This window comes from Myxocyprinus asiaticus, chromosome 29 (assembly GCF_019703515.2).
Source record: "Myxocyprinus asiaticus isolate MX2 ecotype Aquarium Trade chromosome 29, UBuf_Myxa_2, whole genome shotgun sequence".
In the NCBI taxonomy this organism is placed as follows: Eukaryota; Metazoa; Chordata; class Actinopteri; order Cypriniformes; family Catostomidae; genus Myxocyprinus; species Myxocyprinus asiaticus.
The window spans coordinates 44,003,537-44,029,393 of NC_059372.1; the positions used below are offsets into that span (position 1 = coordinate 44,003,537).

At 37.7% G+C, this 25,857-nt stretch overlaps 1 protein-coding gene across 1 annotated transcript in view; it reads right to left on the reverse strand.

Moving 5' to 3' along the window:
- Positions 1-264: 264 nt before the first annotated feature.
- The window catches only part of LOC127419800 (protein Wnt-7a-like), a 67,850-nt gene continuing 42,257 nt past the window's right edge, over positions 265-25,857 (reverse strand). The window contains exon 4 of the mRNA XM_051661546.1: positions 265-2,082. Coding sequence (XP_051517506.1) covers positions 1,768-2,082 — 315 coding nt within the window. The 3' untranslated portion in view covers positions 265-1,767. The remainder of the gene's footprint in view (positions 2,083-25,857) is intronic.

A 25,857-nucleotide genomic window follows, 5' to 3' on the forward strand; every position in this document is an offset into this window, starting at 1 on the left:
TTTAAATAAAGGTAGGATATTATAGGCATTGTTTGTCATTCTTATCCAATGTACGGTATGAAAATTTCATATCACGATTATCATGACCAAAACTATCACGGTTATCAGTATTATCACGGTATTGTTAAAATATGCTTAAAATGTACAAAAAGTACTGATACACACACTGAAATCATTTAAACAGGTTTTATATTTGAAAATCAACAAACAACAAATAAAATTAGCAGCATAATTATAATAACATTAACATTAAATTTGGCACCATGTAGCCATGAGGTAAAAGTTTCTCCAGTGCAGGTTTTAATAACACAACCCTAATTGTTCATATAAAAACAAGTAAAGCAATGTGCATGTACAACTATAATACAACATAATAATACAAAATAATACAACTATATGTAAACAAATCAAATGTGCGGGTGTTGACACTAAAATTACAATACAAAATATGTAAACAAATCAAATGAACAGCAATGATGTATGTCCGTTCTCTCTTTCGTAAAGAAATAAGGTGCTGCTGGTCTAACATCCTGTATTCATCTTTGTTCACTTGAGATTGAAATGTGAAAATGTCAGCATATTTACTTTGTCCAGTTTAAGTAGTGATCTGCGAGGGGAGACAATGTGCCCACTGGCACTGAACACTCTCTCTGATGGAACGCTGGTTGCTGGGATGCACAAAAGCTTCCTGGTAACCAAGGCAAGGTGAGGCAGCTCTGATGCATGGCCCCTCCACCACACCAGTGGATCCTCTTCGGCTGGAATGGGTGGTAGAGTCAGGTAGACCTTGATTTCTTCTTTCATTCTGTCTTCTGGGGTGGTCAGACCCTCTTCACTTCACTTGAAGTAATCTTTTTCAGCAACCCAGCCAGGCCTTTCCCCTCTGATACTGCTGTCGGGGTGTTGGTGGGTGTGGAGGTGCTGCTGCTGCTGGTGGAGGTGCTGCTGTTGCTTTGTGGTTCTTCCCTAACTTGTGCATCTGCCAGTTTCAAGGCCTCCTGGACACAGCTGTCAGTGTCAACTTTTGCAGCCTCAGGTTCATCTACAAAGCTCCTTTTGAAACAAGGGTCAATTAAACTAGCCATGCGCATGACTGTCTTTGCTTTCTCTGTGTATCTATTGTTAATGTCTTCTTTCATTACCTTTTTCATCTCTTTGGTCAGGGAAGGATCCGTATCCTTTTCCACCAGAACATCATGGGTGATGTGGTCCAGGACAGGCTTGTGTAGCACAGACTGGCTGCTGTTGGCTGAGGAAACGCTCAAGCATCTTGTGCGTAGATCCCCATCGGGTCACCACATCATGGATTAGAGCCTTCTGTGGCATGTTGAGGGCAGCTTGTTTTTCTCTCAGTTCTCTCCTTCTCTTCCAGCTCTGTGATATGCCCTGGACCAGATGACGGCAGGCCTTGACTGCTGTGTCAACTCTCTGAATTTTCAGAGCCTTTTCAAATTATGCCCAAAGCACCCAAGCCACAGTTCTGGGAAATCTTCAAAAGCCTTGATCATGTTTGATGCGTTGTCTGTAGTTATGCAGACCAGGTCATTTTTGTTGATCCCCCACTCTTCCAGCATATTCTCAAAAACTCTCTGATGTTCTGAGCTGAGTGATCTTCTGGGAAGAACTGTGTTTCAAGGCAGTTTGATTCCAGTTGCCAGTCTGAGGTGAGGTAATGTATAGTTAAACTGATGTAGGGTTGACCACCACCACTTTCACTAGTCCAGAGGTCAGTAGTTGCAGCAAACCATGTGTCTTGAGCCAAATGTTTTACAACATCAGCTTTAACCTGGTTGTACAGGTTTGGGATTTCAGTCTTGGAAAAGAATATTCATGATGGCATTTGTAGTGAGGCACAGCAACCTTCATCAGCCTCAGAAAGCCAGGCCTCTCAACAATTTGAAATGGCATCATGTCTTTTGCAATGTAATATGAAATGGCTGCAGTGATGTCTTGAGCATTTTTGGATGAGGGTGCATAAGCAGTCTGCCTTATAAATGCTTGCTCGAGTGTCTGAGGTGTAGATGAGGAGGAGTGAGTCGACAAACCAGGAGCATCACTGGGTTTGCCTGCTGCAGGCCCACTCTGTAAAGGGAATAGCAAATGCAGTATAATTATTATTATTATTATTATTATTATTATTATTATTATTAACTTACACATTTTAAATGATCAAAATATGTTGGTTGGGTGACTAAACTACATAACATGTTATTACATAGCTCTCTGAAATTCTTGATTCTGGTCACTCATCCTGAAACTCCGGCTTCTTTAATGTCTCATGCTCTCTCCTTTCATACAAACACAACTGGTGCCATCGTGCGTCTCTGTTATAGTTATTGATTGTATTGAAAATGAAATTGGAGGACTTCAGTATTTGCATTGGACGATTGTTTTGTAGACTGCAACGGATTATAAAATAATTAAGAACAGGTAAAATTTTAAAACATTAATCTCAAATCACTATTTCATGTCCCCATAATATTTGAAAAGCCGTATATTAGTGGTATGAATGTACATCCCTTAATTGTCGCACGTATTTGTTATTTGTTACTGTCTTGTTTTCTTGTTCGTTTGTCTTGGCTCAAAGTGAACTTTTTCTTTGCGGAAGCTTGCGTTTTTTACAAGTGAGAAGAAATTATTTCAACCCAATTAAATATTTTGTGTCCAACTATTTACTTTTCCTCATACTTTTCCCCAACTCATGCACTGAGCTAAAAGTTAACTTAACTTGCATGCACTATAAAGTGATGGATGGTTGTCACGAAGATGAATCGCCAGATTGGACGTGTTGCCCCCTTTCGCAGCAACTTTCCTCTGGCAAGCTCTGCGGACAGGGTTACCATCTTCTACTAATTTTCCCTCAGCATTCTTATAAAATCCAAAATATGACCACACTTCCGATTTGGTCTTCTTGGAAGGTTGGAAAATCTTCAGAGCGCTGTCATTGCCTTCTGCCATGTTTTCACGTTAAAAAAACAACAACAATGTTGCATGCTGCGCCCATGCGTCAGACTCATGCTGGGTGTGTGTGGACAGCATTTACCGCGAGTTTTACAAATCACGATAATCGCGCACGGTTTTAATGATAATTAAATGTGACACAGTAATACTAACCATCTGGGAATTTTATTGTGGTTACCGTGAAACCGGTAACAATTTCATCCCTAGTTACATTACTTTTGTGTTATTTTTGCGTTACTTTTTTCTCACAGCCACTTTCTCTTCTGTTATGCTTTCCATACAAATAAGCCATGCATTGCATACAAGAGACATTACAGGTCATGCTAGCTATTGTACAACACTCTTGTCAAAACAACATAGTAAACAAACAGATATTTAGAAAGTAGGTCTTCACGTCATATTTATAATAAAGAATCAATAACATGAATATGCATGATTTGTTTTTCCATCAACAGGGCAGCCAATATGAATAATGAAGAATAACCACTGTCTTACCAAAAGCAGCAAAGTCCAACACTTGAAACTGCATCATATATGTCATCATGTGTGGTGCCCATCAACAATGTCAGTGTCAACTTAAGATGATTTTCAAAAGTCAGGAGAAAATTCAGTGGGGAATGCCAGCCTAACATGTTCAAGGAATGTGTCTGATAATAAAATAATATTTTTCACTTAAGTCATCTCAGTACACACTTGTTTTGTGTTGATCCATGGTGTGTACAGATGCCACAACTTCAAAGGTGCATGTTGATTCAGTTTGAATGGAATCGTTTTCAATGCTTCCAAAATTCACCCATACATTTACAGTAAATAGAAGTGACTCCTCTCTGCTAAATATTTTCTGGCCTCACACTCTAAAGAACTACAATGCCCATCATGTACTACATCTCCTCCCCGAAGTTTGCACACTTTTACTCCTGATTTCTCACAATACGGGGACAGTAGAGGTGTACAAAAGCAACGCATTACTTTATTTAAAAAGTAACTCCAATATTATGGTCTAAATAAAAATATTTCGTTACTTTACCTGTTACTCGAAAAAAGTAATCTGATTCCGTTACTTTTATCGCGTTACCCCAACACTGTATGTATATGTGTGTGTGTATATATATATATATATATATATATATATATATATATATATATATAAACCTTAACATTTCAAAATGTATCACAAGATGTACTTTAGGGGTAAGAAAATACATTTCCAATATATATATATTTATTAGAGTTGGGGTACTCGAGTTCAGACTCGAGTCTGAGTCACGAGTCCAATTTTAATGGACTTGGACTTGTCAAGGACTCCGATGCATTTTTACTCAGACTTGACGCAGATTCGAGCCTTTGGGACTCAGATTTTTTTTTCAGAGTCCAGCCGAGTCCGTGGCATTTGATTTGTGATGCAATGAACAAAATAAATAAATAAAAATAACGAAACACGTTTGTAACGCGTTTGTTACACCGCGTTGAGCAAACACACCTGCAGAGTGGCACGCTCAGGCAACCAATATGCTTTAATGTTATGACGGAGACTTCTGTATAACTTCAATTACCACGGTGGCTGGCATGATGAACACATAAAGACAGGTATGTTGCCAATGTACTAGAAACTACACGGCAGTTTCGCACGGCACGGGACCAGACAAATGGTAAAATCGCGTGCGCTGTTTGTGCAGCCAAGATGGTGCTCGCGTCGCGGTTTCATCGTGGTTAAGAACTTAAGTCAAGACACACACATCATGTCTCTCACAGTTTACTAAAACAATATATCAAAATAAAAATTCTGAAAATTATTATTAATAATGGCTGTTAAGTCTTTTTAGGCGTAATGTATCACACATGTAGGCATCTGCAGTCTCTTGTGGTCCACGCAGTGTTGTCAACTTAAACTGGCCCTTGATGAATTAACTGTAACTTTTTAAATAGTCAGGAATTTTTTTATTGCTAAAGCAGACAGCAACTCTAAACAGTAAACAGCACCTATTTATTGTTTTTCTATTTTAAAAGCACTGATGAGCTGCTTAATTTTTTTAAAAAATTATTATATATATATTAAACAGTTTTTTACAGTTTTTTCCATAATAAAATGCACAATAAAATATTAAGTTATTTTGGGCAGCGAATGTTTTGTTTATAATTTAATTATATATTGGGTGACCAGACGTCCCGGTTTATTACAAAGGACAGTCCCGGTTTTTGGTAGGGTCACTGATTTTTTTTTTCTTCTTAAATTAAATCTCATTGTCCTTCTCGATATTGTCTCTGGTATCGTTTGCAGAGAAGAATATCAGTTTTGTTGCGTCGCACGTTGATTTGACGATACATTCATTCTAGTCTTCAGCGAATCAGCTGAAATGTGTCTGGTTACCATGGCAATGACGTCACGCGCTCTTTGTCTTACTGTCAGTCAGCGCAAATGTCCAAAATAATACAAAAATGCGTTTTCAATAACGAGCCAAAAGAAGCCGATCCATGTCTTTGGGCAACACGTGAAAATGTAAGCGGGGTGTTTTCTGAATGTTCATTTTCCCCACGAGCACGGAGGTAAATCAGGCAAGTGTCACATTCAGACAGCTACACTTAAAGGAAAATCCCGGGTTCAAAACAAGTTAAGCTCAATCGACAACATTTGTGGCATAATGTGGATTACCACAAAAATTTATTTCACTCGTCCCTCCTTTTCTTTTAAAAAAGCAAAAATCGGATTTACAGTGAGGCACTTAAAATGGAAGTGAATGTGGCACATTTTTTACGTTAAAATACTCACTGTTTCTATGCCGCTCTCCCCATGCTCACTGGAATTAGAGACAGGTGTTACAAATAATCTAGCTCAGGTGCAAGCGCCCTTACCACTTTCTCTCTCTCCGGACGGACTCTTGACCACGCCCCCGCTGGCACAGTCAACAGAACGCAATATGAATTGTGTTGAAGGACAGTTTTGTCTTCATACACCTAAAGCATATGCTTTCATTCTGAAACCACTTTGAAGTTTGTTCAGCAGGAAACGAATAAAATACAGAGGTGTTTTTGTTCATTTATATTGACAGTTGTGTTTTCTTAGTTGTGAAAGTTAAAATAAGCTTAAAATATTGATGTTGAGTTTACGGTTACAATTTGAATTCAGATTCATGAACAGATTAATTTGGACTCGACTCGGACTTAGCCTGTTTTGGACTCGGTCTTGAGTCCGACTCGGCCACTTTTGGACTCGGACTCGATTGTTTAAAGACTCGGACTTATATATAAAAAACATTTGAAATATATAAATAAAATATGGAATAGAATAAACTCCGTTATCCAACTTTTTATGCATGTTTCCACTGTTTAAACTATTGGTGGGATATTAGCTGTAGATACAATATAATGTAAACACAATATAAACCAGGGGTGGATCTACCGGGGTGGCATGGGGTGGAAACTACCACCCTAAGAAAAAGCATTGCCACCCCTTCTGCCACCCCAGCATTTGGTATCCCAATGCATAAAATATAAATGCAAGTATACAGTATTATAATTTGATCTAATGTTATGTAAGATTGTATTCATATCAAACTGCCTCAGCTCTAACCCAACGCATTAATGAGGTCCTTGACTTCCACGGCTGATCGCGTGATTAATAACAGCAGTGGCCAATCATGTATTTAGCTACCACAGAGCATGCACAGTGATTCTGCATCTGACAGCCATAGTTGCCAAGTCCACTTATTATTAGAGACTCTGGGCTTGTTCAAGTCGCACTCTACATCAGCTGTGTCAAACACACGTCCAATCCGAATGCTGTGTGACTTGTATCTTTCATCAGAAACTGGATCATTTTTCCTCAACCACAACAATAAGGACAACATGAACAGAACAGTTTTGATAAAAAGTGAATTTCACAAGTCTTCAAAGAATAATTATTTATTCATTCATTATTAGAATCCATTATTAGCCTAATACAGATATGATGTGGGAGTTCACCTGGCCTTAGGTGTTAAAGTTCACTTTCAGATGGCTTATTTCAGCTGTGACAAAGATGATACAGGACCTTCTTAGCTAAATGCACTCTCCATCCAAGGGTATACCAAGGTTTAAAAAAAAAATGCCTGCATAAGGTGACTTTTAATTCAATCTGGCCCTCAATTTAAAATGAGTGTAGCACCCCTGCTCTACATAACCTGTCATTATTAATCACATATATTTTTTTCTTTATTCATCCCGTGTTCCTGCCTTTCCCATCCCTTCTCCAATTATGCTTAATAGTGTGATTTATTCATTGACCTTAGATTGCCAGTTGTACATGTAAAACATTTTAATTATTTTTGAAAAATATTATAATTATTGAAGAGAGATTATTTTGATATAGGGAGACAGGGGCTAATTGTCATAAGGGCTACTTGCTTTTTGGTAGCCAAGACGTCAATGAATGTGGCTATAAAAAAAATACAATAAAAAATAAAACATAAAAAAAAAAACTACTCTGAGAAATATTTACTGGAGTAAAAAGTGTAACAACTAGCACCAGTCAAGTTAAGCAACATTTAGAATCTGTTGGTGTGTTTAACAGACAATTTCTTGGTGCTCTGGGGAGTTTATTTATTTTTAATGTTATGTAAAAATGCTAAAAAAAAAAAAAAAAAAAAATTTATTTAATGTAAACAATTTCTAAATGTAAAATAAAGTTATTTCTTTTAATGTTAACAAAACAGTAGCAAAATGATAACTATGTGGTCTCTCAGTCGAAATGTAAATGTATCGCAAACTAAAGGGCATTTGTAATTTGATAGTGACTGCAAAAAATGAACTAGTGCTTGTAGCAATGAAGCTTGGATCTTAATCCACAAGAATTCTGCATGGACGCTTGCTTTGCCACCTCGTTAAAAAAAAAAAAAAAAATTCTTTATACACCCCTCATATAAACAATATACTGGTAATTCAGAAAGTATGTACAGTTGAAGTCAAAAGTTTACATACACTTAGGTTGAAGTCATTAAACCTAATTTTTTAACCACTCCACAGATTTCATATTAGCGAACTATAGTTTTGGCAAGTCGTTTAGGACATCTACTTTGTGCATGACATGAGTAATTCTTTCCAACAATTGTTTACAGACAGATTGTTTCACTTTTAATTGACTGTATCACAATTCCAGTGAGTCCGAAGTTTACATACACTAAGTTAACTGTGCCTTTAAGCAGCTTGGAAAATTCCAGAAAATGATGTCAAACCTTTAGGCAGTTAGCCAGTTAGCTTCTGAGAGGAGGTGTACTGAATTGGAGGTGTACCTGTGGATGTATTTTAAGGTCTACCTTCAAACTCAGTGCCTCTTTGCCTGACATCATGGGAAAATCAAAAGAAATCAGCCAAGACCTCAGAAAAAAAAACTGTAGACCTCCACAAGTCTGGTTCATCCTTGGGAGCAATGTCCAAATGCCTGATGGCAACACGTTTATCTGTTCAAACAATTGTACGCAAGTATGAACACCATGGGACCACACAGCCATCATACCGCTCAGGAAGGAGATGCATTCTGTCTCCTAGAGATGAACGTAGATTGGTGCGAAAAGTGCAAATCAATCCCAGAACAACAGCAAAGGACCTTGTGAAGATGTTGGAGGAAACAGGTAGACAAGTATCTATATCCACAGTAAAACAAGTCCTATATCGACATAATCTGAAAGGCTGCTCAGCAAGGAAGAAGCCACTGCTCCAAAACCACCATAAAAAGCCTGACTACAGTTTGCAAGTGAACATGGGGACAAAGATCTTACTATTTGGAGAAATGTCCTCTGGTCTGATGAAACAAAAATTTAGCTGTTTGGCCATAATAACCATTGTTATGTTTGGAGGAAAAAGGGTGAGGCTTGCAAGCCGAAAAACACCATCCCAACCGTGAAGCATGGGGGTGGCAGCATCATGTTGTGGGGGTGCATTGCTGCAGGAGGGACTGGTGCACTTCACAAAACAGATGGCATCATGAGGAAGGAAAATTATGTGGATATATTGAAGCAACATCTCAAGACATCAGCCAGGAAGTTAAAGCTCAGTCGCAAATGGGTCTTCCAAATGGACAATGACCCCAAGCATACCTCAAGTTGTGGCAAAACGGCTTAAGGTCAACAAAGTCAAGGTATTGGAGTGACCATCACAAAGCCCTGACCTCAGTCCAATAGAAATTTTGTGGGCAGAACCAAAAAATTGTGTGCGAGCAAGGAGGCTAACAAACCTGACTCAGTTACACCAGTTCTGTCTGGAGGAATCGGCCAAAATTCCAGAAACTTATTGTGAGAAGCTTGTGGAAGGCTACCCAAAACATTTGACCCAAGTTAAACAATTTAAAGGCAATGCTACCAAATACTAACAAAGTGTATGTAAACCTCTGACCCACTGGGAATGTGATGAAAGAAATAAAAGCTGAAATAAATCATTCTCTCTACTATTCTGATATTTCTCATAAAAAAGTGATCCTAACTGACATAAGACAGGGAATGTTTTCTACGATTAAATGTCAGAAATTGTTTAAATGTATTTGGCTAAGGTGTATGTAAACTTCTGACTTCAACTTTAATAATATTTATGTCATATTGCAAAGTATTCTGCCATCTGTGCTGATGTAATTGACAGTTTTCATCCAGTTTGCATTCAAAGAAATCTTTTAACACTACACAGAAGTTTAGCTGCTATCTTAATTGAGTCATTGTTGAGTGAGGAGAGAACATTGAAAAAGACTATAAAATCTAGTTTGGTGGGTTGTGCTGCCCCGCATTCGTGCCCTGTGTACCTTGAAACAATGGCCTTAAAAGACAATGGCCTGCTAATGGTTCAGTTGGTCTTTCTATAGGAAGCCCCTGTGGTTAATTAATGTCTTTATGGCATGATATACATCTCCTTGCAACAGGTCCATTCAGATGCTGTTGGACTCCTCCCTCTGTGTCCTCACTGGCTTTCTAGCATCTTCTGTCATTAATGTAAAGGGAGATCCAGTCTTTACAAAGTCTGTCATTTACAAAGGAGGGTTATGACACCAGTTACAGCACAGAATGCCAGTGTACTACTTTCTATTCCCAAGACACCCTTAACAATGGAAGATAGCAGCGCTGGTGTACTCTTTCCCCTCCGAGACGTAGCTTGAAAAGACTTCTTTGACACCTTCCCACATTCAGTGACCGGCTAAAACCACCGTCAGCTCCCTCAAATGGCAGAGATTGCTTCTGTAAGCCAGGAGAAACCCTAAAGGAGACAATACCCTTTCCAAGTAAATTCGTCTCTGTTTGACGTTGTCTTTGGACGCTGTTGTACTGCACAGCTGTTGCACTAACTAAAGCATTTAAACTCATTGGGTCATCGAAGCAATTAGTTAGTGGGAAACTGACTATCTGTGATCCCTGTGTCACTAGGGATTCTGTCTTTTTGGTAAAATACAAAGGCTTTTATCTTTTATCCATTATGTCTTTTGTCTCAGTTGATTTTACTCATTAACATGCCTTTTATTCAACTGAGCTTGTGGAACACTGAGCATGACCTTTGACCTTGCTCTGAACTCTGACTAATAGAGATCATATACAGTCACTGAATTCAGGTTTTACCTTTTGATCTTATGCCTCCTAAAATTTGACCTAAAATCTAAGTTGGTTAAAAGTTACATTATCTCATCATTTACCATCTATATTTTCAACATGATCACACGGGAAGTCGGAATGTTGCTTCAGAATGTTTTAGTACCCTTATATTGGCCCCATTATGCCGATTTACTTACATTCGACATCTCCCATATAACACTGTTACTCATGTGATATTGCTGAAATTTATAGCGTTAAAAGAATTTAAAGCATAGGCATATATAACCATTAAAAAACTTTTTTTAAAGCTTTCAGCCAAGTAAACTGAAATATTTTTCATCATTACGTTATGAAGAGAGAAAACACAACGTAAAAGCACTTTCAATGCATGTTTTTATTCTACAGCAGCGGCTCCAGTGATCACAGTTTAAAACGTCTCTGCAGATGTTTTCTACAGTGTGATCTTCATGCAGACACAGACACAGGTATGGCCTTCGGGCACTGTAACGTACAGCTTCTGCTGTCTCTCTCAACTTTCCTCTTAAATTTCTGCACCTGTCATGACCTGTTCTGAATGTATCGTTGCAGAAAGCCATGAAATAATTTGAGATGATACTGCCAGTTTAAATGGCTAAAGCATGCCATCACACTCATTATGACATCAATCTTTCCTCTAATTCACAAATACACTGACTTCAAACAAAATGAAAAAGAGAGACGAACAAACTGAGGAGGGTTTTATAAACAGTTTGTATCTTCTAGTGAAAAAAGGGGAATTCATGGCTACAAAAATATGGAATAAAAATATACTGACAACATTGGTTGTTTAAGATAAGTTCTTAATTTATGTGTTCATTATGTAAATTTAACAGCATTAATACAGTTCATGCTACTACCATAGCAAACAATTTAATGACCAATTGAGGAAGATAGGCTTCTAAGCACTGAAATTTTTGGCCATAAATGTATCCCCTATAAAAAATAAGGAATGATTGTAATGGAATTTCATAATCATAAGACCCAACTGAATAAACCATAATTCCATTTTTTCAGTTTATTTATATATTTTTCCCAGAATTTCAGTTAATTCAGTTGGACCTTAGATGATACTTATTTGATCTCATTAAGATGAATTAGGATTGACTCCAAAATATGATTGACACTTCATTAGTAATCCAGTACATTTCTTGTTTGGCAAATTTACAGGCATCAATGATTATTACCTTGTAGTTTACAGCATTAATTATGAAAAGTAATATTTATGAAGTATCTATCACAGTAGTTCCTTTTCAAGTCAGTCAGGCTGCTTCAGAAGTGGACACTCTGGGAACTCTTCCTTTCCAGATCTCAGATGCCCTTTAAAATCATGCCAGTCTATTGATAGATGCCGTTTGATGCTCCGCCCCTGATGCAGGCATCTTTGCAGGCATATCAAATGTAGCACAGCGCCATTTCATAAGAATTTTTCTCTTCAGGGTCGTGATAACATCTGTCATGCTCTGAATGCCCGAATCTTTGCTTCTTCGTTGAATCTGCATACCTTAATAGCGAGTGGCTTGTGCTCCGATGAACAGCGTATACTTTATCACTGCTGCATTTGAAACGCTATTGATATTGTGATTGGTGTTATGTGTAAAGAGTGTAAAGCACATAAAAGAGCCTTTTGCATAATAACATATTTTTCAAGATTTGTTTGTCGCCTTGTGAACGTTATGTCTCTCAGCCAGTTGGGCACGAGCACTGCGTAATGTATGCCTGGGCCAAGCCCACGCGGAAGTGGCACTCAGTGAAACTGATTGTGTTAATTGTGAACGCTTGAAACTCAAGACTTCACTCACACCTTGCCTTCATTCTGAAGGACGATGCCAGTCCCCTTCCCACCCAACATACTCCCTCTGCAGATCCCAGTGGACTGTATAAGGAGGAGCACGAGGCCTGAATATCGAGTGCAGAGAGATTGAGGAGGATTTATCACCACCGCAAATCTTGCATTTCTCCCCACATCTACTACATGCATCTTCACCCACTGAATTTGCTAATGACGATTATGTTCATGTTGAATTTGCCAGTGACTTTTAATGACAATCACACATGTTGGAGATGCTGCATTGTGTCAAGTCCTCGCTCGTTGGCAAGGCCTGTGCTGCGTCAGGTCAGGCTGTTCAGCCCTGCACACCATGCCAGTATTGCAGGCCTACCAAGCTAACCTGCTCAAGGATATGCACCACTGATTTGGCGCCCCAGGCTACAAAGATCACCTCTAAGCCACTGGCAGGTCTATGGGTAGCCTAGTGTCCATAGAGTGTCACATAGAGGCTCAGTCTGACAGAGATTGCTGTTTTCCTCGATACTCCGGTGATGCAGCAGGGCCTCTTCAGTGACGTCATGAGTGCCTTCACCGAGCGGTTCTAAACAGCTAAAAAGCTGTCCCAAGTATACTTGCATCTTTTGCCGAGTTGAGGTGCCCCTGTGTTGCAGCCAGCTCGCTCGCGCTCTTTCTCGGACAGTGCCCTGCTAAGCACAGTGCCCCTGCTGCATCAGCTCCCCAGAAAGTGGAGACTGAGCCAGAGGTTAGACCACAGCGGCTGTGGACAATGCATAAAATTGTGCTCTCCGGCCCTTGTCCCAATGGAAATCCTCCTCCTGGGCAAGGCAAGCATTCCTGTTGGTTCGAGTACCATGAAGCGAGGACAAGAGCCCATGGAACTGTATACTCTAGCTCCAAAGAAGGCTCGATCCACTCCTCCATGTCCCCGAAATGTTTTCCTTGCCCTCCCTGTCGACTGACAGGATAGAGAAGATTTTCACAAAACTGTTACTGTTTGTACTGTTCCAATTAAAATTCCAGATGTCGTTGCAGCTGCTCGAGGCTCAAATAACACAATAATTAACTCATTTCCAATTCCTATTGTGAGCTCCATTGTACTGCACAACTGCTCTCTTAGACCATGTTGGCACATCTGACCAATGAACACACTCAGTCTATTCTCCAATGCTTCAAGCTAGGGGAAGCTTTGCCACTGAAACCCTGTGGTTGATGGCTGCAGTGGCCGCAGTCACCCTGTTGGGCTTGTTGCATATGAAGCCTCTTCAGTTCTTGGTCAGTCGAGTGCCTCGTCATTCATGGCAACACGGTCGCTTACATCTTGCCCTGTGCATACAACACTACATTTTTTGCAAGAACGCTTGGATGCAGTACTCACTCCATCCATGCTTAAAGTGTATGTTGCTGATAAAGTTATGGGTTATGCCCTTTTGGATGGTTTGTCTGTGGGTAAGCAACCTTTGGTCATTAAATTCTTGTGGGGAGCGAGATGGCTGAGACCCTTTCGCCCCGCTACCGTCCCTGTCTGGGACCTGGTGCTTGTGCTAAATGCACTAATCGTTTTTTCTTCGTTCGAGCCGCTTGATGCAGTAAGTTTGCCCTACTCTGTATGAAGGCTGCGCTGTTTAGCCAAGTGTATTGGAGACAATTAGGACCTGTCCATCCATGATTCTTGCTTGGAATTCAGATCTGGCTTGTCAAAATCCCTTCTCAAGCCCAGGAAGGATTTTATGCCACTCCCTTTAGAGCTCAGTTGGTAACCTTATATGCTTTCTCTCCTCCTCCGTTTGAATCGGACAAAGCACAGGGACTATACATGCTCGGTCCCATGAAGGTGTTGCACATGTATATTGACCATACAGGTCAATTTAGGCTAACAGATCTGCTCTTTGTCTGCTTTGGAGGCCATTCAAAAGGTTTGGCCATCACCAAGCAAAGCTCACTGGGTTGTCGACGCAAATGCGCTCGCTGACTCCTGATGCGAAGGAAAATTGATTTCTCTGTTCACTGACCTGAGGGCTGGTGTCACTGTGTATTGGCCATTGGTCTCATGACTTGTCGTTCCTTGACTCTTCTGGATACAATGATTTTAATGATAGCTACCCTGTTGGTTATTGGAATTACATTATTCTGACGGTTGCTGACCATTCTGAACTCTTTCCCCACCACATTGTTATATTTCCTAACCATACATTGTTATTGATGTTCTCTCTTTTCCTTCCTATTTTCTAATATGAATGGAAGACCATTCTGAACTCTTTCCCCACCACGGTGTGGGTGAGAAATTCTGTAGAATGTTTCACTCCCTGCATGGACTGTCATTGTTATATTTCCTAACCAAACATGGTTATTGAAGTTCTCTCTTTTCACTCTGTTTTTCAGTATGAATGGAAGACTATCCTATTGGCTAGTAGGCAATGCCTTGTGTGTGAATTAGTAGCACGGCGCTGTGGTATACGGTTGCCACAGCGTTAGCCATTGACACAGCATCGAAGTAGCCAACTTGAAAGGGAACATCTAGTTCATGACTATGTTTCCATGAGAGGAAGTAACAACACGCTATGTACGCTAGCCACACTACTGATTTCTCGTTGTGAAGGAACCGAAAAGAAGTCCCTACCAAAATTATTCATCTTGTGTACTGTAAGTCTCGCAACCTAATAAATCAGCCCCTTTCTGCTGTTACTGTTTATTAAAGCACTGTTGTCACTGTAAACATGTCTTTCATTTAACAACAGTTATCTGGACTAAGACTGTGTGCTGTTGTCACAACAGTGAGTGGATCTACACATGTGGTCATTAAAACACAGCCCATCAAAGACATACAGCAGGTTCAAAGGGAAATATTCATCTCCATCCATCACTAATATACTAGACTTTAAATCAGATTATTATTTTTACATTTAACCAGTGTTGTAGTCGAGACCAGCTCATCCGAGTCCAGGCCGAGACCAGAAAAGTTTGAATCTGAGTCGAGTCCGAGTCAAGACCGAGACCGAAAGAGGCTGAGTCTGAGACAAATGCAATCTTTATGAATGTGTTAAATGTACAATGAAATCAACTAAATTGGCTCTAGGCTCATATTGTAAATATACCTCATATATAATTTGCTTTAGCTTATGTTCGATGAACAATATTACCAGTCCAGAATAAAAATGAAATAAATGCCACATCCTAGGTTAAGTGAAAATTGTATTACAATGTCAGTCTTTACATCACGTAAGTAAAAAAAAAAAAAAAATCTAATTAAAGGTACAAGCTGTCTGTGTGGCTTTGCATGGCGAAACAGACTACCAGCTTCCGTTTATTATTATATTCCATTCATTGTAAGTCAAGTAAACATTTCTGCTATACAATGTACATTACTGTGCTATAACTAAAATGGACATAAAAACCTAACAATAATGTATTAAATATGATATACTGCATAAACAGTAAGTGAATATAAACCTTTACATTTAACTTGTTGACAGTTTCCTCAATTATATTATATTTATTGTAAGTCAAGTAAACATTTTTGCTTACTTCTGCCTGCAAGATGTCTTATCATGTACACACTGAAACTTCAAATTATTTATTTCATGTAAACCCCTTTGACGGCATTCTTCCTAGATGTCTGCAACCCAACCTGGGCCCGATGGGACCAAGTATGGTCCCAAGTATGACTTCGGGTTTGGGTCATGTTCGGTTTTGTAATTAATGAAAAAATAACCAGGCATGCCTAACTTGTTTCACGCACAGACATGCGAAAACTGCTCATTGTCTGCCCTGTTTTTCCATTGTTTTCCTATGTAAACACATGCTGGATGGACGTCTTTGACCTCCATATTTTTTTTAGACACCATGTCAAGTTAAAAAGAACTGTTAGGAATGCTGCCTGCGATAAATAAAATACAGCCAATTGCAACAATACTTGCTTGGAAAGAAATTTATAAAGAGAGTGAGTGATTTTGGGTTGGGGTCAGGTTCGGGCTTGAAATCTGATGGTACCATTGGGGTCTGGTCACGTGGTCTCCGGTATGGTTCAGGTATTTAATTTATGGCCTGTGCAGACCTCTAGTTCTTACCGGCTTCTCCAATGTGCACAAGTGTTGTTTGACATCAAAAGCAGAGAATAATCAGATGATTTCAAGACTCATGTAAACATGGTTGTTGTTCGATTTTTTTGATAAGCTGATTTTTGGTAGGATTTCTGTACTTGTAAACATGCTCAATGACCATTTGATCCCACTTATAACATAACTACTTAAAAAATAAAAAAACAGAGAAATTAAATATTGATTTTGAGTTGAAATTATTTTATCACAACCCCATTTCCGAAAAAGTTGGGACAGTATGAAAAATGATAATAAAAACCAAAATGAGTGCATTGTAAATTATATTCACCCTTTGCTATATTGAAAGCACTACAACTACACATTATATGATGTTTTAACCTGTGAATTTCATTTTTTTTTTTTTTAAATGTACAGTCATTTCAAATCAGATGATTGCAACACACTCCAAAAATTTTGAGACAGTCAAGTGTTTACCATTGTGATACATCACCATTTCTTCTAATAACACTTATTAATCATTTGGGCACTGAAGACACAAGTTTAAGTTTAAAAAGTGGAATTTTTCCCCATTCATCCATTATGTAGGTCTTTAGCTGCACAATTGCACACTTTGTTGCCGTATGTTGCTTCATAATGCGCAGGGTTGGGAGGGTTACTTTTGATATGTATTCCACTACAGATTACAGAATACATGCTGTAAAATATAATTTGTAACATATTCCATTAGATTACTCATCGTCAGTAAGGTATTCTAAATACTTTGGATTACTTCTTCAGCACTGGTAGATTTTTTCACTTGTTTTGACTAGAAAAACTCTGCCAGTACAGTAAGACAAAATACACGTTAAAAATACATTCTCTGAAAAACCTAAATATCTTATGCAGTGTTGTTTCTAAAACAAGATCAATCAAACTGATCTTGTTTGAAGGATTTTTAGATATTTTTACAGGAAAACAATACAAAAATTATCAAGAATACAATTTTTGCCCTAATATCAAAGGCCTTACTAGAAAAAAAGAAATCATGATCCAATGTGAATTTTAAATGTGAATAAGAAAAATATGATCATGCCTGGTAACGTGCATGTAAAATGGCTAGAAATAGCATTTTAGATTAGCGTAAAGCTGACAAATTACACAAGGTTTATTTCTATTTCTTCTGCTCCTAACTTACTTCAAACTTACTTCTCTGTCTGCTCGTATGAATGTAACACATCATAAGAAAGTGTTTCACCGCTGTTAAAATGCACTTTGGATCGCATCATTTATATGTATAAATGTTTTCCATCTGAAAGGACTAAATATTAAATGAAACAAATGACAATAAAATGCAAAGTAATCTCTTCAGTAATCAAAATACTTTTTGAATGTAACTGTATTCTAAATACCAATGATTTAAATTGTAACAGTAGTGGAATACAGTTACTTATTAACTGTATTCCTATACAGTTACTCCCGTTACATGTATTTCGTTACTCCCCAACCCTGATAATGCACCACACATTCTCAATTGGAGACAGGTCAGGACTGCAGGCAGGCCAGTCTAGCACCCACACTCTGCTTACACAGCCATGCACTTGTAATCTGGGCAGTATGTGGTTTGAAGTTGTCCTGCTGAAAATTCTGGGACATCCCTGGAAAAGATGGTGCTGGATGGCAGTATATGTTGCTCCAAAATTTTACATATCTGTCTGCATTCATGGTGTTCTCACAGATGTGCGAGTTACCCATGCCATGGGCACTGACATACCTCTGGCCCATACAGACACTGGCTTTTGGACCTGATGCTAATAACTGCTTGGATGGTCCTTTTCCCCTTTGTCCTCTTTTAACACACAAAAACTTCTTGTAATGTGGACTCTTCGGACCAAAAAACAGTTCCACTGTTCTACTTTCCATCTAAGATGAGACCAAGCCAAGAGAATTCGGCAGCGCTTCTGGACAGCGTTGATGTATGGCTTCTGCTTTGCATAGTAAAATGTTAACTTGCATCTGTGGATACAGCGGAGAGTGGTGTCGACTAACAAAGGTTACTGAAGTAATCCCAAGCCCATGTTCATGATATCTATTGCAGATGAATGCTGTTTTTTAAGACAGTGATGTCTGAGGGACCAGAGATCATGGGCATTCAGAAGTGGTTTTCATCTTGCCCTTTATGCACTGAGATTTGACCAGATTCCTTGAAACTTTTAACTATATTGTGCATTGTAGAGGGTGAAATGCCCAAAATTCTTCCAATTTGTATTTGGGAAACATTGTTTTAAAAGTGCTGGATTATTTGCTGAAGAATCTGTTGGCAAATTGACAAGTCTTGAATGATCCTTGCTCTTGAAGGTCTAGGCTGTTTTTGGAGGCTCCTTATATACTATGACATGATTGCCTCACTTGTTTAACATCTCCTGTTTCACATTGCCTTATTTCAACTCGTCAAATTGTTATTAGTCTTAAATTGCCACTGTCTCAACTTTTGTGGAGTGTGTTGCAATCATCTGATTTGAAATGACTGTACATTTTCAAAAAACAATGAAATTCACAAGGTAAAACATCATATAATGTGTAGTTGTAGTGCTTTCAATATAGCTGTCATGATTCACTGTTGTTTTGCCTTGTGTTTTGCCCCGTCATCTGTTTCCCCCTGACTACACTTCCCATAATTCCCTGCCCTCATCACGGCCAGCTGTTCCCTATTGTCCTCACCTGTGTTTCATTTCCTCATTTACCCCTGTGTATATAATGCCCTGATTTCTACCCAGTCTTTGTGAGTTGTTGTGTTTCTCTGTTGTTCATACGTATGTGCATGGTCCCATTGTGGATGTTTCATTTGTTTTATGTTTCTAGTTACAAATTCTACAGAGTTATTTTTTACTTTGCTTATATTCTTTATTAAACTTCTTGCAGCATCTAGATCCAGCTCTCGTGACATCCTTTCCAAACTTTACAATAGCAAAGGGTGAATATAATTTACAAATCCTTTTTGTTTTTATTAGAATTTTTAAAAATCCCTGTTAAAACTGTTTTGTAGTTGGGGTTGTAGCTTACTTGTAGAGATTGTGGTGTAACAGTACACGATTAAACCAAGATGAGCGCTGATCATTCAGAAATATTTAACTTCTGAATACCATTATTGACCGATCAAAATCCAGAGGTTTTCTTCAATTCCAGAGAGCTGTGTAATTACTTGGATTAATTACTAACCTAGGGGAAAAAGTGTGAAGCATGGAACAAGATTACCCAGGATTACATTAATACAGAGTTAAGAATGATCCTGTGTTAATGTCAGGTGAGAAAAGCCCACTTGTGTCCGGACAGGATAATTTGCATGAGAATGAGACTTTTTCACACTATGGTAATGAGAATTTGTGCAAAATGTGCTTAATTGTCATGAAAATAATTTTTTTTTTTTTTTTTTCCTAAAATAGGATTCATTTTCTTTATGATTTTAGAGTAAATGTAACCTTAATATGTTTTCATGAGATTCACCCATGTTCTCTTGTGTCAGGAAAGCTCAAAAAAAAAAAAAAAAAGTGGTCATTTCTACAGGGGAAATTATCTACTGTTTTTTTTTTTCACACTTGGATTCTTCAGACATGTGAAGTTTTCAGTAATTGTGGCTCAGGTGACGTTAAGTGTACAGGGGTATATGAGGGACCACCATACCCCACAACAAACCACACAGCAAACGATGAAAAAATATCATATGGGACTCAGCAATTTTTACACATGCCAGAATTCATGCACGAACTTCAAAGGCAATTGTTACTAAAGTTCACTCACAAATCCATCTCCCCATATCTCAAACACTCTTGCGAAATACAGACCTAAAGGGAAGGTTTAAAAAAACAAAATATCTGCTGTGCTTGCCTGAGAGCTGCACCTTCACACGTCTAATCTAAGCGTCTAGTAATTTTCCCTGTGGGGTTTATCAAGCTTTGACCCTTTTGGAAAGGTTACAAGCAAAGGAAAGTAGACATAAAACATTTGCAATCCATAACAGGAATTCAGCATAGACACCGCAGAACTGGTGCTGGTAAAAATAGTTCATATAGAATCACAGTGGAGTTATTTATTTCAGAAGTTAAACACACACACCCTTATGTTTTGAGATTCACCAAATGTATGTATGAAGACTAGAGAGCAACTGCCAAGCAATTTGCAGCGCTCTTCTGAGGTGCGTGTGCATGTCTCAACCAGATGAAAAACAAACGTATTACTGATGGAATTATGTGTTGGGTGATTTATAGACAGGCAGCGGGTGCAAAACACACTCTCCTTCCCCCACTTCACTACATGCAATTACTGCTGTTATTACCTTCTGACTTCTGATTGTTTGTGTTTGTGGGAGTGAAAAATGGTCACATTGACATTTTCTGTCCTTTATAATCAACAAGCATAATACAAAGCTACACACTGTTATTATAAGTGCTTTTAAATAGCATATTTGTTTTAAATTTAGTTCTGTCTTTGGTTAACATGGTACTAAAATACCTTATTGTACAAAAGTAAGCAAAAATGTCTCTAAAATCAATTGCATAGAACTACCAATCTGAAAAATTATTAACATGACATAGGCTCAAGGCGAAAAACAACAATTTTATAAATTCATTAACAAAAGTAGAAGTGTGGATTACCTGTGAACCCACATTGACAAATAAGGGTGTCCGAGTTGATAAAAATTAGAAATCTATTAAAAGTCTTAAAAACACATGTATCAAGTTCGTAGAAATCATTGTGTCCATGTTGGTTTTAATTTTTTTTTTTGTGGAATTTTATAGATACATTTGTCCCAAAATACAATAGTTTGATTAGATCCACAACCTGGAGGTCAACAGAGAAGCATAAGATGCATTTTCTCCACTGATTTACAAGATGATAACAATCTTAACAAAGTTGTATTATATGGTTAGATATCTTTTATTATTTGTATTTAGGTTTGTTTTTATCCTGCTGTCTGTGACAGTCTCAGAACAGACCTCCACTTGAGAACTGATGCAACACAATGTTGCCTCAAGTAAGAATATTCAATTTACATGAAGAACCTGAACAAGCTTGTAAAAAAATATTTAATGAGTCACAGATGCAAAGCACGAATGAAAGAAATATTAGATCTCTTTAATAAATCAGTTGTTTCTCCTAGACAGCACTGAGATTACATTAAGCAAATGGAGACTGTACAGTACATGCTTTTGCAACGTCTGCTTTGGCAATGAAATAGTGATGTTTATATAGAAACACAGCTGAGAACTTAATTCTAAGTATCTAAGTGATCACTTTGTACTATTTGATCTCTGACAAATGCTCTAATGACAAAACAGAAGCTTACTGTTTAATGAAAGGGTAAAGATGGGGGGATCTCGTCATACTGTCTTTCTTTAAAATTTCAATTTCACAGATTTTAAAGTAATGTTGCCAAATCCGGCCACTGGCTTCACAGACTCAGGGTTGCATAAACAGTTGTTGCATATTTGTGTCATTTAACCTATTAATGATCAGATTTTTTACAGAGATGTCTTAATTAGATTTATCTTCCATATGAACATACTGTCCTGTTCTATATAAGCGTATTTTTTTTATTTAAATCCGGCAATTTTTGTGATCGAGGGGGCACATATCTCCATATAAAAACTCGGGTCAATAAAGGACACTAATTTTTTGACTGGATCTGTTAAGTTATTGAAAAATACATAAAAATGCAATTAACAAAAACAATTGCTTGAATACACCTCTTCTATGATAAACATGTTTTCAGTTACTGAGTTCAAAGTCATTTGAATAGTTTTTCTGGGACTTAGAGTAAAAAAAAAAGCACCTTGAAAATATATTTGAAAACTTAAATTAAATGAATGATTAAGTTGTATACTCTATTTATTACCTTTTACTTGATGGTTACACCATATGGCAATTTTAGGGTGATTAAATTATTTATTTTTTATTTTAGCAGAAAATGCTAAAAAAAAAAAAAAATTTATGAAACCAAAATGGACCGAAAGATTACATTTCTACAAACTTGACGTGTGCTTTAAAATAGTTATCGCCTCAGATTACCTTATTTGTCAATGACCCCTACAGTATAATAAACCTGCGCAAAGGTTGAACTAAACGTTTTTTGTCCACTGACCACTAAAGATACTAGTTGCATTTCTGAGTAAAAGCCAGCTGTAGATATGGCATCATGAATTAAACAACACATGACACGTTATCCAGTACACTGTCAAAAGTTCTTCGTAAAGTTGTCTACTTGTATGGCAATTGATTTTAAAACATTTATAGTCACCAAAAATACAGGTGGAAAAATGATGGTAGTCTTCAGCAACTTTAGTTGCTTGCAGACTTCATTGGGTTAATGTTGTGGTGTGTACAATGAATAATTTGGTTGAACTAAAGTTAGTTCAAGAACTTCTGTTGCATGCTCGTGTAGTGTATTGTTCATGAAAACTCATACTTAGCCCTTTTCCACCGAAATTGCAATGGTTCTCGTGCCGAGCCTGTGCTCGGCTGGTTCAAGGTCGAGGCAATCTTAAGCTTATCGCAAACCGGCCACACTTTTCCACTGACTTGAAACCCGAACAGTGACATAACGGGTTACGTGGCTAACTGGTAGTTTTTTGTGACTATCTCACTTGTCCACAAACAAACATGGCGCATCACCAGAGGTGGGTAGAGTAGCAAAATATTGTACTCAAGTAAAACAATTTACAAATTAGTAAATACAATTACTTTAAAAAAAAAATTTACTTAAGTAGAAGTAAAATTATTAACATAAATAATTTCTTGAGTAAGAGTAAGAAAGTACCCAATTAAAAGAGTACTCAAGTAGAGAGTAACTCGTTACTTTCACAAATGACATAATGGACATTATCTACCCTATATTCCATTACATAATACATATTTAACATGTATTACAGAATTATTAGTATTATTAATGGAAATTCTGTCATCATTCACCATCATGTTGTTCCAAACCTGTATGACTTTCTTTCTTCCATGCAACACAATAAGGAGATTTTAGACAGAATGTTTGCATTAGTCACTATTTACTTTCAGTAAATTATTTCATTTTCTCCATATTTTGAAAGTAAATGTTGACCGAGACTGTCAATCTCTAACATTCTGTCTAACATCTTTTGTTTTCCACAGAATACAGAAGGTAACATGGATTTGGAACAACACACTTTAAAGGTATAGTTCACCCAAAAATGAAATTATCTCATCATTTACTCACCCTCATGCCATCCCAGATATGTGACTTTCTTCTGCAGAACACAAATTAAGATTTTTAGAAGAATATTTCAGCTCTGTAGGTCAGTACAATGCAAGTGAATGGGTGCCAACATTTTGATGCTCCAAAAAGCACATAAAGGAATCATAAAAGTAATCCATAAGACTCCAGTGGTTACATTAATATCTTCAGAAGTGATATGATAGGTGTGGGTGAGAAATAGATCAATATTTGTCATTTTTTGCTAGACATTCTTCTCCCTGCCCAGCAGGGGGCGATATGCAGAGAAGTGAATGTGAATAACCAAAAACACAAGAAGAAGAATGTGAAAGTGATCTGTTTCTCATCCATACCTATCACATCGCTTCTGAAGGTATTGATTTAACCACTGGAGTCTTATGGATTACCATTTTTTAGGAATGTCTAAATTCTGAGTGAGCCACTCGTTCCCTACTTTTGTTCACTCATTCTTACCCACAATGCACTCTAATTTCGAGTGTATATTTGATGTACACTCGACAACGATTAATTGCCCATAATCCACCGTGGGGAAGACGTACGAGCTGAGAGTTTATGGCTTCCTTCACTCCTGCAATGTTTTATTTCATGCTGAATGTATTAAATTACTTTTTGGCAAATCATTACTTGATTAAAATAACATAATAACATATAGAGAGGCAAAACATACAGATATATTTTAAAATTTATTTATATTTGTACAGAATATTGCCATTAAGATGAAGAATCCTTTATTTACCAAATAATTCACTGAGGTGATATTATTTTAACTCAGGAGACTGCACACAGTGGAAGTGATAATTCTGTGTTGGATTGAAATATTCATTTAAAACATGTAGGTTATGATAACTTTGGTGCTGTTTATGGTCAGATGAGAAACGCTACCCAGCTTGTATTGGAGTTTAAAGATACTAAATTATAACAAATAAATACAATAATGTACATTTGATAAAATGTGCTTACTCGTTATATTGACATATATATTAAAAATGACAAACAGAATGAAGATTTATTGCATTAATATATCATTTAGTAAGAAGAACAAGTAAGGCCCAAGTATTGTAAAAGTCAGCCGTGGCCCATGCATTTTAATTCTAGGCCTACAGTGTGATTCATGCCATTAAGAAAACACAGTTTCACAATGAATAAGACACCATATGCCCATCATACATTACGTGGCAGTCAACTAATAATACCAATTAAAAACACATCCACACACGAAAGCCAGAACCAAGGAGGTCTAATTCCAAGAAAAATCTCTCTAATAATATTTGCGATTTGAATTTTGCTTGCAATAAATTATGTTTCGTCAGGGTACTAGTGCTGCACCGATACCACTTTTTCTCTTCTGATCCAATTCCAATATGGGAAATCTCAGTATCAGCCGATATCGCTCCCAAGCCAATACCAGTGTTGTTTTTTTGCATAATCAGTTTAGAATATCTTTACATTATTGTGTGGAACTAATTGGGAGTACTCTTTAATATGTAAAGAAACACAAACCTCTAACTACACAACTCGGTTTTAATCTTGAAATATCCGCTTGTCTTGGTGTTAAATGAAGGCACTGCATAACGAAACTATAATATTTAACTGTGCGGAGTGAAGAAAGTGTTTCACTTTGAAGAGCTTGATGCTGCAGCAGTGATGGACTCGGCTTGAGTGACAGTCTGTGACAGCGTTTGCAGCTGTGTGATTCAATAATCTCTCAATAAATTACGCATGAATTAAAATTAAACCCAGTAATGTAACGACAGGAACACCACCCATTGTAACGAAGTAAAAGCAAGTTTTTTTTTCATTAGAAATTTACTTGAGTGAGAGTAAAAAGTACCCACTTTTTTGTGATTAACATTTTTTTATTGATTCATACAGTAAATAAAGAAAAGCAAAACATATATACATAGAATCAACATTTAACCCCCACTATTACCCCGCCCTGACCCTCAACAAACATTCCTGTGGTCACATATGAGTATACACACACACACAAAAAACAAACTATAATAATCACACACATTAATACCTATACCTCTCTCTCCATTGCCCCTCTCTGAGAGCCCTCCAAAAACTCCAAATAGTTGCCCCATTTCCCAACAAACAAATCTAAGTTACCCAGTCTTCTAAATGACACTTCCTCAAAAGCCGCCACCCTCCCCATCTCCGTGCACCACTTCTGAAATGGGGGCGCTCCAGCCGACCTCCATCCCCTTAACAGTTTGTCTGGCGATCATAAAACTG